Source organism: Pistacia vera, unplaced genomic scaffold (genome assembly GCF_008641045.1).
Source record: "Pistacia vera cultivar Batoury unplaced genomic scaffold, PisVer_v2 Contig30, whole genome shotgun sequence".
Classification (NCBI taxonomy): Eukaryota; Viridiplantae; Streptophyta; class Magnoliopsida; order Sapindales; family Anacardiaceae; genus Pistacia; species Pistacia vera.
This window is the reverse complement of record NW_022196113.1, coordinates 286,281-299,895: the sequence shown is the minus strand read 5'-3', so window position 1 is coordinate 299,895 and position 13,615 is coordinate 286,281. Positions and strand designations below refer to the sequence as shown.

The window sequence follows — 13,615 nt, the reverse complement described above, 5'->3', positions numbered from 1 at the left end:
CATGCCATGCAGAAGTTTGCCTGTGCTTAGCTGCCACGTCACGTGGGAACACACACCTCTTCTTCACTGCCATTCCCTACCAGGCGAAATACTTAAAACTACTTTTATAATCGTTTGTTGTATCATCTGTGAGAATAGAAATAATTTTCTTTCTTTCCCAACAAACCACTAATAACGCACTGAAAGTTGACCAGAATAATCTAATTATGAACCATAAAAGTTTCTTTGTTATTTATATATAATAATTTTACCAAAAACTCAGTTGAATTTTGTCTCATATATTACAAGTTTTAAGTTATCAATACTACTGATAGAAATTTAAAAAAATATATAAATACAAACTTAAGACGACGGATCAGAACTAATTATCAAATTTGTATTATATGGTCAATGCATTTCGAATAGTTAAATATAATCTCTCTTCCTTAGTTATTACCTTATTGATGTCATCTAATTTAATCTTATTATTTAGTTGTTTACTAATTATGAGTTTTACTTGCTCTATATTTATGCAAAAAATTTGAGTTTATATTATTTTCAATAACATAGATGGTGATATTTATTGGATGTTTTAGGTTTAATAGTATAATTGCTGGTAATAAGAGGTATGAGTATTTGTCTATATTAGCGTTGTAGGTAGTGAGATTGGGGTGCCATGCGACCTATATTTTTTTGTTTTATTTTACATGAGCTGGTAATTAATTTTAATTATTTCGGTGTTTATTCTTAGTTCATGTATTTATTTTTAATTATTTGATATAAATTCTGGGATTATTATAACAACTATTTTCCAACTCCACTTATTTTATTAATAGCCCCGATTAATAAATAAGTGTAAATTGCACCCAATTAAAGCCTTATGCTAAATAAACTTCTCTCTCTTGATTTTTTTTTTTTTTTTTTTTAACTATAAAGTTAAGTTTATTAATAAAAAGGGGAGGGTAACCACCATTTTATAATCATAATAAACCCCTCATTTATGAAAAAAAAAATGTGGGCTAATGATAAATTAATGGAGTTAAAAAAAAAAAAATTACTTGTCTTTTACAAAAAATTGGTGAGTTTAGTGATAAATGATCTTGGCTATAGAATATTGATGATGTATGTATGTGGCGATCTTGGTTTTGAAATAATATTCAAATAAAGAATTCTGATAAATGAAATTAGGATAAATTTGTTGGAACACAGCCTTATTATTGTTGATACGAAATCGCACTAACCTAAGAGAATCATTGACCTTAATAGAATTGAAACGGATGTTGCTGATTAGAATAACCAGACTGAAAGTAAAAATGTGTAATAAGGTAAAAATACAAAGGATTTTTAAAGTGGTTCGGCAAGTTAGAACTAGCCTACTTCATTGTTGTCTTATTGTTTTGATGGCTTACAATGAAATATAGTCTGCCTAGAATAAGTTGCTAATCCCTCTTTATCAGTTGAAGGGTTTTTATACAAGTTTGTATTAATGAAGATAAAATTGGGATTGTAATCATAGTTGTTTGACCCGTGATCTTGTGATGTGCGTGGCCATTAGTGTTGATCTTATCCTTTTCGAAATATCCAGATTGCAGTTTATATTTGATTTCGTTGAACAGTTGTTTGGATTTATCACTGTGGCAAGTTTACTTTAGTCGCTTACTCTTGAATCGAACTGATTCTAGATTGACTTGTTCTGGTTGAAGTACTATATCTTTTTGAGAGCTTCCAAGACTGCAAGCTCTTATGGCAAAATCACACACACAATTATCAATTTCAAAATTAATAATATTTCACCGCCCAAGAAAAGAATTCAATATATTCCAATGTTTTAATTTATAGTTTTTAATAATCTAAACTTAGATTTCTACGAGGAAACACAAATTTCTTTTCTCTTCTTTTTAGCCTTTAAATTGGTTTCAATTCTGCATTGGACCCAAGGAAAGCTTGGGTTGGACCAGACCCATAAGAGTATTTCATAGGCCAGTAGACTGAAAATATTTCAATGTTAGTTTATTGAGGAACAAATCCTACAAAACCTTTGAAATTCCATTTTGGCCCCTCTAGATTTTGTCTGCTATCTTTAAAATATCTGATTCCTAGAGAGAGACGCATTGTTTATTTGTTAATTTTTTTTTTTTCACTATTTTAAGTAATTTATCAATTGACATAAAAGACGAATGAAATTTTCATCTCTCAATTTGTATACTTTCTATGTTTGTCTCTATCATTTGTCAATTCGACAATTCATTTCTTGTAAATTTCCTATAGGTATTCAATTCTATGTTTATAAGTATATAAAAAAAAAATTGAAAAATACAATAAAAATAAAATGGTACTTTATAATTGAAAAGTTTGAAAAATATTTTAAAAACTCAAGCCTTTGGAATGCATATGTTTGAAATTTAATGATCCTTGTTGGGCTTGCCTATGACTATGAGGACCGGCCCGTTCAAGATTGAAATTTGGGTCCAGTCCAGGTAGAAAAAACAATCAGAACATTGTATTAAATTTTAATTTATAGTTTTATTTATTCTTCTACTGTTACAAAAAGAATCAACGGTCAGATTAAGAAGTAAAGTGTCATACCAATTGATATGTCCTTACATTTGTATCTCGTCAATATAGTTTAGTGCATGTTACGGAGCGTGGGCTGATTCATAATTATTGGTAAAGGACAGACCTCTTTTCCACGTGATGTTCGCATGAGATAGAATGAATCATCAAACGCTAAAACACAGTGGGCAAAGTAATACTATAACACTGCCAACGCGCACTCTACGAGCGTGGACTTTATCACTTGACTCAGTGTCACTAAGTTTATACAAGTAATAACAGCAATTAACACATGTCATTGTTCATATTTAATACATAATAAATATGGTAAATAAGATTCGTTATGTGAATACTGTCTATATCACATGTCCACATCATTCAAGCGAAATATTTATTTACTTTAAGGACAAGACTATTTTATTTTACCTGTTATTTTTCTTCATTAAAGTCTAATACTTTAATATGATGTATAATTGAGTTTATAAACTTTATTGAATGCACTTTATCTTTTTTTATTTTATTATGCCTTACTCTACTTGAAATTAGTTATTGACATTTAAATTTTTATGGAACATAACAAATTTGAAGAATTAATATCTTCCACTATAATTTAGGATATGAATTTGAGAAAAAATAAATGTAATATTATTCAATATTAATAGATATAAATGTCTTGGGTCCTAATCTCTTAAACTATTTCCATATGGTAAATATAATTCCCACTTGCTTAATCATTCCATAGTAAAAGTTATATAACTCAATAATAACAGACTCACATATCACATCTTTTTATACATTAAAACATTTAGAAAGTAGGTTAACTCAATATTGTGTCTAAAGACAAAATTATATTGAAACTTATATCGAATAAAGTCATGTGCAATTGGAATAAAAATTGATTCTCCAATTATAAATATTGATTTCACAAATTATAGTGGCAATATTTAAACTTACTGCACTTACCTAAAACACAAAACCTAGGGCATTATTGATTTAGATAAGATATTTGTTGTCAAGTAACTGATTTTTTCAATTTTTATTATCTACCCCCTGAGAGATGAGGAAGCTTTAACACCCCCATTGTTTTAAAAAGAATTATATATATTCTCTTATTAGGGTTTTTTTTAATGCTTTTCAGTAGACCGGCAAAATGGGTCTGGATCCGCGGTCTGACCCTAAACCCGATAAAAAATATAGGGTGTGGTCTTTAATATTAGCCCTGTTTTTCTTTTACCTGTACCCGACTCAACCCGTTTTTTCAACGGTTTAACGAGACACACCCCCGGGTGCCCGCGGCACCCGTTTGTTTTTATACCATTTTCATTTTGCAGGGATACCCTAAATCTAATTGGGGTTTGGCCATGTTTTGCCCCAAATCACAAAATCCTAACTCTCTCAAACTCATCGTCGCCGCTTCTCCTCTCAACTCCTCGTTGCCATTTCTCCTGTCTTCGTTTCGCTTCTCCTCTGTCACAGTCCTCCCTTCTCTGTTAACTTCTCACGCCCTTTTTTTTGTGACCTAGATTCGTCGTCGTCGTTTTGCCCCAGTTTCCCTCTTCTCTGGCTTCGTTCTTTTACCTTCAGACATCTTTGATAGTTGTTGTATAATCTGAGGTGTATTTTTAAAGTTCTTGTATTATTTCTGTGAGAAGAGGCGGAACTCAAAAGTTGATATTTGTGGTAGTGATTAGATGAGGCAGGGGCAGTGATCAGTGATGAGCAGGGGTAGCGTGGCAGTGGGACATAGGGAGTGGAAGTGGGTGGAAGTGGAGGTTATAATCAAAGTTATGTTTTTGTTGGATGAAGACTGAAGAGTGAGAATCTGCGGTAGAAGTTTCAAAACTAAACAGTAAAAAGAGGATACTCAGATCTATTCAATTTTGCTTGTTTGGGAGTCAATTCATTCTCAAACTGTTGCTTTTCTTTTGTACATTTTTTCTTTTTTCAGATTTTTTTATGTGGGTTTATGGTTGATGAGGAATGAAGGAAATCAATAAGTTTTTTAATCTTTTTCTTTGGTTTCTGGTTTTCTGTTTGGCTGGTGAGAAAACTTGGGAGAAAACGTGGGTTCTTTTTTCTGTTTGGTTGGTGACAAATTTTGCTCAAAAATGAATATTTTGGGAAGATTGGGGGTGTAACTGCAAAAATCTAAAACTTTGTGTAACAGTACGGGCACCCGCGGGTCACCCATACCCGTATAGGGTAGGGTGTGGTCCAAAATTTGGGCCCGTTTAAATCGACCTGTTTTGAGTCCTACCCTGGACCCGGCCGTACCCGCTACACGCCCGTTTTGCCCAATCTACTTTTTAGGAAGCATATATACTCTCGCAAAACCCTGAGATCTTTGAGCTTCCTCATCCTCGGGGGGATAGAAGATAAACCCTTCCAGTGTCTCTTAATTATATGGACTAAAATAAAGTATTTAAATAAATTAGAATTATCTCTTAATTGTTAGATAATATCGCATAATAAAAAAAAGTTGAATTAAAATCCAAGTAAAAGAATATTTATGGTAAAAATAAAAGGCGCGTCGGCTATTTATTTAATCCTTATCTGGCAATCCTTTTCGTTTAACAAGTTTTGAATACGTTATTGTGTTGCCCAATCCAGGTGAATACGAAACCTTGTTGTTATCTAGCTGGTTCTGGACCCTCCTTCTCACCCACTCGATCTCCGAAAACCTGCAAAACACAAAATCACCTTCTCCGATTCCCAAAAATTATTGCGTCCTGCTTTCAGTCTAACCTTTGAATATAATACTGGTTGGGTGATTTTTGATTACTTATTTGTGTTTGTTGTATGTACAGATTATTAATGGGTGATCAGGATAGAGAGAGAAAAGGAGTTTTTCTTGGAGGATGATTCTGATGAAGAAGACATAGAAGAGAATGGCATAATGATAATAGTGGCTCTGGTTCGATGAAGACGATTTAACGAGAGAAGATGGAGATAAGGCTCTAATCCTGCAACTTTCTCTTCTCAACAATGGCCACAGAGTTTCAGGTACTTTTTCTTCACGGCTATTTATATGTTTTCTCTTTGTATTAATATCAATGAGATTGGATCGGACTCTAGTATGTATATGAACTCAATTGCCTACATTAATACCATTGAAAACGAATTTAACAAAAAAATTGAATCAGAGTCAGAACATTTAATTCTTCAATTGTGTGTAAAAACATATTACTATCAACATTAAATAATAAATGAGGTACTAAAACAACATAACACATATCAAGATCAAGGTGAGAAGAGAGATTAGTGTCAATTCATATTGACAATGTTATGCGAAGTATAGGGTCCTCTTTGATGTATTTTGCTTTTTTTTTTTTTTTTTTAAATATTGATATGATTGAAAAGATAAAAATGAAAATAATGAATACACGCTTGAAATACATCTCAACAAAATGGAAAAAACAAATTTATCACTTTCACAATGATAAAATCCCTTTAAATTATCACTTATTTTGTTCACTTTGAATAATTTGTCTTAACTCTTAAACATGTTAATTACTAGTTTCCATTTCCGTTTATAATTTTTGTTAAAATCTTGATTTTAAATAAAAAATTTGTTTTAAAAGAGAAAATATATAAATTATTTAATTTTTTTTTTTTTTTTTTTAATTCAGAAGGGTCTATCTTCTGTCTCCAATGCCGCATTCCTCTCTTTTTGTCAAAAGAATTTTACACAAGATTAAATACACTTGTATTATTGACTTTAAAATATTTATTTGATTACATTTTGAGATTCTCCTCGTATGGGAAAATTATAATTATAATTAAATTTTAAATATTAATTTAAGATTCTGACTTTAGCATGTTAAGTTTATAGTTGCTATTATGAATTTTGTCATAAATAGTTAGATCTATTAACCAAATATAATCAAGATTCATAAAAAGTAAATAAAAATCTCCTTATATTGTGAAAATGAAATAACACCCATAAAGCCAGATTTGTGATCACTTACAAAATAAGCATTCACACATGCTTCCAGATGTTTGACGTTAACCGCACACCTGACTTCATTTATTATCTTGATAATAATCGATTACTTTAATCCATTCAATTTGAGAAATAAATATGAATTAAAAATTTCATTTAAGTAATTATCTATTAAAATATGAATGCTAAATTAGATAATTATTAACTTAACTTAAACGTCTAATTCTATAATTAGGCAATTAATTGCTTATTTATGTGTGTGTGTGTGTGTGTGTGTGTGTGTGTGTGTGTGTTTTATTTTATTTTATTTTAGTTAGTTAATAAACTATTTAAATGAATAGGAAGTATCTTGTATTTAGAAAAAAAAATTAATTAGATTTTTCAATTTTAAATAATAACTAGTTAAATATACGCTTAAATTTTCAATAAATGTTCAAAGAATTGTTGATATGTTGCTTGAAGTACAGTGATTTAATTAATTAAATATTATAGTATTTAAGTGAATAAATATTTAAAGTATTAAGTCAACAATTTTGTCATAAATTAATTAATATTCTATTATTATTAATTAATTTCTTGATCAATGAATTTTTTTGATATTGATATTACTTTTATTTTTGGTTTTTTGCAACTATTAATTTCACCGAAAATCAAATAAAATTTAGTCAAACCAATTCAAATTAGGTTAGTTAAGTTCAAGCTAATTGATTCAATTCTAATTCAAATTATTTTTTTCCGTAAAATTTATATAATTTTATCTTATTAGTTATTACCATTATTATCTGTATCTCTTTTATACCATTAATACTTCTTATTAAAGATAAACAAAATTTTATTTACTAATATTTATGGTATAGTTTCTTAGCATCCATCACGAATGTTACATATTAAGTTCACATAGTTATTATATTTGTAATAAATGTATTAAACTCACCGAATTGATCAAACTAAAAATTGACCAAATATATAATTTTTGTGTTTCCAATAGGAGTTTTAGAGTCAAACTATTTATAAGAAGTAGGAGAAGTTATCAATTTAATCTAATTTTGAATTTAAGTAACAATTTTAGTTGTTTTTTAAATAAAGTTAACTATATGAATGACATATTTAATTTTGTAGCACTTTCATTCTACATTCAACAATCTATATTATATATATATATATAATATATAGAATATATATATATATTATATATATAAATTTTTATGCAAATAGTTTATGTAATACCCTAACATTTGCAAAGGGGTTTATTGTATTTCTAAAATCTAAGGGAAACATTCTATTTAATCCAACAACTAGGAGCAAACCGGTAAAAACAAATAAACATCAGGGCTTTATTTTGACCTCCATAAGATTTAGTTTATGACTCCCCATAGGTTAGAATATTATCCCTTGCCTCCCTTCACATTTCAAAGTTATTTAAGATCTCCCCTCTTTCCCATTTATTAGCACATTTCTTAAATGAAATATATTTAAAGGAAAGAAATAACATCGTGGCTCCTGAATTAAAAAATTGTTATATCCAAGGTAGCCTTTCATCTACTTGTTATAGTGAACATAGTGAAGCTATCCACTAACATTAAATAGGTTTGAAATTTCAATTAATCTTGAATACCTTAATAGATATTACTTATTAGTCAGTCCCTTCTCTAACTATATATAACATATGATACAAAATAGTGACTTCATTAAGAGGGTGGACCTAGGCCATCCTAGGCCCCCTAATTATTTTTTTAAATACATTAAAAATTAGTAGTTAGTCCCTAAAATTTATTTTGTTCCTTTTGAACCCTTGTAGTTTTTGAACTTAACTTTGGCCCCATAAATGATAGTTCCTAAATTATTTTTGCAATAATACTAGATGTACAAATAAATCTTACAAAAATTTGTATATAAACTGACATGCACAAAATGAATGGAAGAGTTAATACAAAAAGTCAAAATCATCATATTCCTTCTTCCATTCATTTTGTACCACATCAGTTTGTACATAAATCTTTGTAAGATTTGTTTATACATGTAGCATTACTCTTATTTTTGGCTCTTCATTTATTGAACTCCCCATAGTAAATCTCCTGGATTCGCCCTTATTCATTTATAATCATAACCATAAATGTAACTGAATATTTCCTCCTTTCTATTTTGCTTTTGTTTTCCTTTTCCTTTGTATGAATTCCCATTTTTCTTCGTTAGTATCTTCTCATTTCCATCTCATTGTGCTCCGTATCTGGTTAAATTGACTAATACTAAATTTTTCCTCTCAAAGTAAACTTTACTTATAAATATGATGTTAAAAAACCTGGCCCGGTGTTGCGATCCCACATTAAAATAGAAAAAAAAAAAAAAGTTAAATCTTGGCATATAGGAGGTAGCATCACCTAATAGGCTAGTCTTTTGTTTAGTTGATAAACACTTTGACTTGTGACAAGTGATATAAGAGCAAGCCCAAGTTCTCATGACTTATGTGGGCGGGGTGAGTTGCTCTTACTATGTGAGTCGGGATAGCACCAAGGGCGAGTTGGATTTCTAAAGTGGCCCCCTTCGACAATCGACCAAGGTGTGTGTTAGACTAGCCAGTGATATTCACCNTGGGACAAGTGATATAAGAGCAAGCCCAAGTTCTCATGACTTATGTGGGCGGGGTGAGTTGCTCTTACTATGTGAGTCGGGATAGCACCAAGGGCGAGTTGGATTTCTAAAGTGGCCCCCTTCGACAATCGACCAAGGTGTGTGTTAGACTAGCCAGTGATATTCACCCACATAAGGGTGTGTTTGGGCCCCCTTAAACAACCAGCTGACTAAGGTTTTTAGTCAACACATACATTAAAATGTTACAATTAATATGAAATAAAAAAATAAAAAAAAATTAATCCTCCTCCACGCTGCCTCTTTCTTCTTGTACAATAATCTTACTGCGTTTGACAATACTCTGTTTCATGGCAGGGAGACAGTCGATTCTTACACAATTGCGGCATCACCAAATTTTGGAAGCCTTATACCTTCAATAACATCGAGTGTTAGATATTCAAGCTTTCTGAGTCAAAGAAGAAATAGTATAGAGGAGGATGCTAAATCTCCTTTATTGTCTGAATATGAAAGTGTTCATGAGAAGGAAGACTTGGCTAGGATATCAACTACTCAATCATCATGGTCAGCCAAAGCTTCACTTCATGGAGAATTACCTATTGCTCATGGATGTAGCCTTACTCAAACTATCTTCAATGGTAATATATGTAATCTCAAGATTTTTAAATTTTGATCCACTATTTATTATGAATAATATTTCACATATAAAGAGTTTATACAAAATATGAAAATATTGCATACAAAGTGACAGTGGTAATACTCTTGTATTGTCATTTCATTCACTGTCATTTATCGTGCACCTATTGACTTGAATTTTTAATATTAATTCATCTCATTTTATTGTGACACATTACTTTTTATAGAAGATTTTGTATAGACATTTTGTAAGTGTAGTATTATTCATTTAGTATCTTTCGTTAACCATTATTTATTACGATTGATTTGGGACAGGAATTAACGTAATGGCTGGAGTTGGGCTTCTTTCAACGCCTTATACGATAAAAGAAGCCGGGTGGGCAAGTTTGATAGTGCTTTTGATGTTTGCGGTTGTGTGTTGTTATACTGCATGTCTCATGAGATACTGCTTTGAGACCAAAGAAGGCATCCTTACCTACCCAGACATTGGTCAAGCTGCCTTCGGCAGATATGGACGTCTTTTAATATCAGTAAGTTAGGCAATTTATTTATCTGTATAATTCTATTGAATTTGCCTATTCTAGTTATTATGCTTCTGTATCCCTTTACTTTACTTGTAAGTGAAAGAATTTGCCTTATTTGTTTTGATCCTTAGATTTAATTTATTCACTCAAAAAAATTCTTGAAGTGGAAGTAAAATGCGATGCATGTATTGTTATTTTTATTCATAGCTCAGTTTTTTTTTTTTTTCTTTCTTTTTTTGTGTTCAACATACTTAATTAGTGTTTTTGGATCTTTGTGCAGATCATCTTGTACACAGAATTATATGTAAGTAAAGCGTCCTTTCAAATTTTACATTTTGTTATAATTATAATATACTACTTATTAGTTAGTTTTCTGAGATGTCTTTTCTATATATATTATATCTGCAGTCATATTGTGTGGAATTCATTATTTTGGAAGGGGATAATCTTACTAGGTTATTCCCTGGAGCATCCTTGGGTTGGCTTGGTTTTCAGCTGGACGGTATTCACCTCTTTGGAATTTTAACTGCCGTCATTGTTCTACCTACTGTTTGGTTGAGGGATCTTCGTTTGATCTCATATCTTTCAGGTATTTCAAACTTGTAATCAAATTACCTTTAAGGAATTTAGGGATTGGAAATGTCGATGATCTAATTAATACTAAGCATTTTTGTTTGTTACTTAATATGCAGCTGGAGGGGTCATTGCAACAATCTTAATAGCTCTTTGTGTGTTTTTCCTTGGTACAACGGACGGCATTGGTTTCCATCAAACTGGTGAAGTAGTGAACTGGAGTGGTATTCCATTTGCAATTGGTGTTTATGGGTTTTGCTACTCAGGGCACTCTGTGTTTCCGAATATCTATCAATCAATGGCTGATAAAACAAAATTTACTAAGGCATTGATAGTATGGTAATAATAGTTTATTTTTTGTGTTTAGGCCATATACTTTACTAGCGTGTATTCTATTTCTTAAACATTTCCTGTTGTGCAGTTTCGCTTTGTGCATTATAATATACGGGGGTGTTGCAGTGATGGGATATCTTATGTTTGGCCAAGCTACCTTGTCCCAGATAACTTTGAATATGCCACCTCACAGCTTTGCTTCTAAAGTTGCAATATGGACTACGGTAAGTATGAGATTGTGGATTCTTTCCGCGACTATCGAATTGGGATGTTTTTTGTTTTTAACATGTCTGTAATCTTGTCTACATTGCTGTTTTTCAGGTCGTCAACCCATTTACTAAATATCCTTTCTCAATCTAAAGACAAGTTATGAAATTCAGTTATCGGACAAATTTTTCTGATCATTTTCATCTGTTGATTTCTATTGTTTCCTTAACTTTGAACAAATATGCGCTCTTGATGAATCCATTGGCCAGGAGTATAGAGGAGCTACTACCTGACACGGTTTCGAATAGTTATTGGTGCTTCATTCTTCTAAGGACTGCACTCGTCATTTCTTCTGTTTGTGCTGCTTTTCTTCTTCCCTTCTTCGGTAATTTATAATATTTGGTGTTGAAAAATTAGTATGTTTAATTTTTATTTTCATCTATATGTGTTAGAAAGTTGCAGGAACTAAATGATCATCAGCAAAAATATATGATTTTTAAATGTAAAACCTGGCTGATTATCCTGCAATTAATCATTATTTTTTTAGACCTTTTGAGTAAAATTTTCTAACTGATAATACAATAAAACAATATTTAATGGTCTGCTACATTCCATTGCCTGCATTCAGTGAAAAAGAAATATGAGAATGCAATTTGCATAAACTATTTTGTGCGGTTTCATTATAATTTATTCGTAGTATGAGTTGTTAATTAATTGCTGTTTTTAAGCTGCTCCACTATCTCATGGCTCAGACACAAATACTATTTTGGTTTATTGCAGGTCTTGTGATGGCTTTAATTGGTTCCCTCCTCAGTATACTTGTGGTAAGCATAACATTTCATTACAACACTTGGAGACCATGAAAAAGATCACTTTTGATACCAAATCTTAATATTCTGAATACAGTATGTAAAGAAGATTCAAATAAATCTTCTTTCGAGAAGTTGAGATTTATATTCCAAGAAGATACTTCTTTTTTTCTGAGATAATTATTTTGTTAAATCTCATAATTTCTTAGTAAGGTAGCTGTAGTATGATATGCAAAACTTACATTGCTTAAGAAATATTTCATTACGCTAACCTGACATGTATCGACTGTTCCCTTTTTTTTTTGTTTGCCTTAATATTTTGCAAGGATTTTCTTGTGGAAATTAACAATAAGTATATGATTTCTGTGACTTGTACTCAGGCTGTAATAATGCCAGCATTGTGTTTCATAAAAATCATGGGGAGGAAAGCTACTAGAACACAGGTATGATTATTCTACATGAATAGAATCATTATCCCAATAGCATATTTTACACCCTTTCTTAGTGTGTTTTTCAATTACGAAAATTTTACTGTGAGATTTCACTGCAATTTCATTAACGCTAGCTTAATTTTTCAAAATTGTCAGATTGTTTTGAGCACAGGAGTAGCTACCTTAGGTATCATTTGTGCAATGTTGGGGACATATTCGTCAGTGGCAAGGATTCTTGAGAGTTATTAAAAATTCTACCAGATTTGAATGAATTTTTGGTCTGTAGTTTGTCTCCTATAATTGACCAGCATGCCCCCGGAGATTTTCCCTCCCGCGCCATAGAAGGGTTGCATTGACGCAGGAATTTAGTATCCCAGCGGCGTTGCTACATCAGTGTAGCCCTCATTTCTGAATTTGGAACCCTTGTGTTGACGTGTCTTCAAATTGTAGTAAGATAAATTTTTTATCAGTTTATTAAAGACGTTTAAGTATTGAGTATTATAATTCACAACTTTATTACGCATATGCCATAGATAATTTTTACTTGTTATTACGGTGGCCAAGTAAATAATTTTGTTATATATAAAGGTTTATGTTATATCAACATAAAATTTTGACTTTAATTAGAACATAAATTCATAATTATAGAATATAGAAAGTAAAAAGAAATTAGTTTTTTTTCACATCTCATCAACTCCTTTACTATTACCATTGGATCATAATACAATAAAATTTCTCTATAATGATAATAGTGAGATTAAACTAATTTATTATTATACAGAGGTTATAACTTGATAGAGGTGTAGTGACAAAAATTAGTGTTTTGATTTCTTATCTTATAATTCACGTTTTAGTAGTATGTATCATTGCTTTAAAAACCAGACTGCTCGTTAACCCGGTCAAGGGATTGATTCGCGGGTTGACTGGTCCAACCGATTGGACCAGTCGATCTAACCGGTATATAAAAGTCATATCTTTAAACAATTCCATTAATTGTTATAAGTTTAAAAACCAGCAAATACATCCCTAAAATTTACCTAT

At 31.0% G+C, this 13,615-nt stretch overlaps 1 protein-coding gene across 1 annotated transcript; it reads left to right on the top strand.

Moving 5' to 3' along the window:
- Positions 1 to 5,467: 5,467 nt before the first annotated feature.
- LOC116135439 (amino acid transporter AVT1A-like) lies at positions 5,468 to 13,069 on the top strand. The gene is made up of 12 exons (XM_031421136.1): positions 5,468 to 5,535; positions 9,419 to 9,699; positions 10,013 to 10,227; positions 10,502 to 10,525; positions 10,630 to 10,810; positions 10,914 to 11,133; positions 11,216 to 11,351; positions 11,449 to 11,468; positions 11,574 to 11,719; positions 12,115 to 12,158; positions 12,524 to 12,586; positions 12,731 to 13,069. Exons 3-12 carry the CDS (start codon positions 10,024 to 10,026, stop codon positions 12,821 to 12,823), a joined length of 1,131 nt encoding a protein of 376 aa, XP_031276996.1. The 5' UTR covers positions 5,468 to 5,535; positions 9,419 to 9,699; positions 10,013 to 10,023; the 3' UTR covers positions 12,824 to 13,069.
- Positions 13,070 to 13,615: the final 546 nt, after the last annotated feature.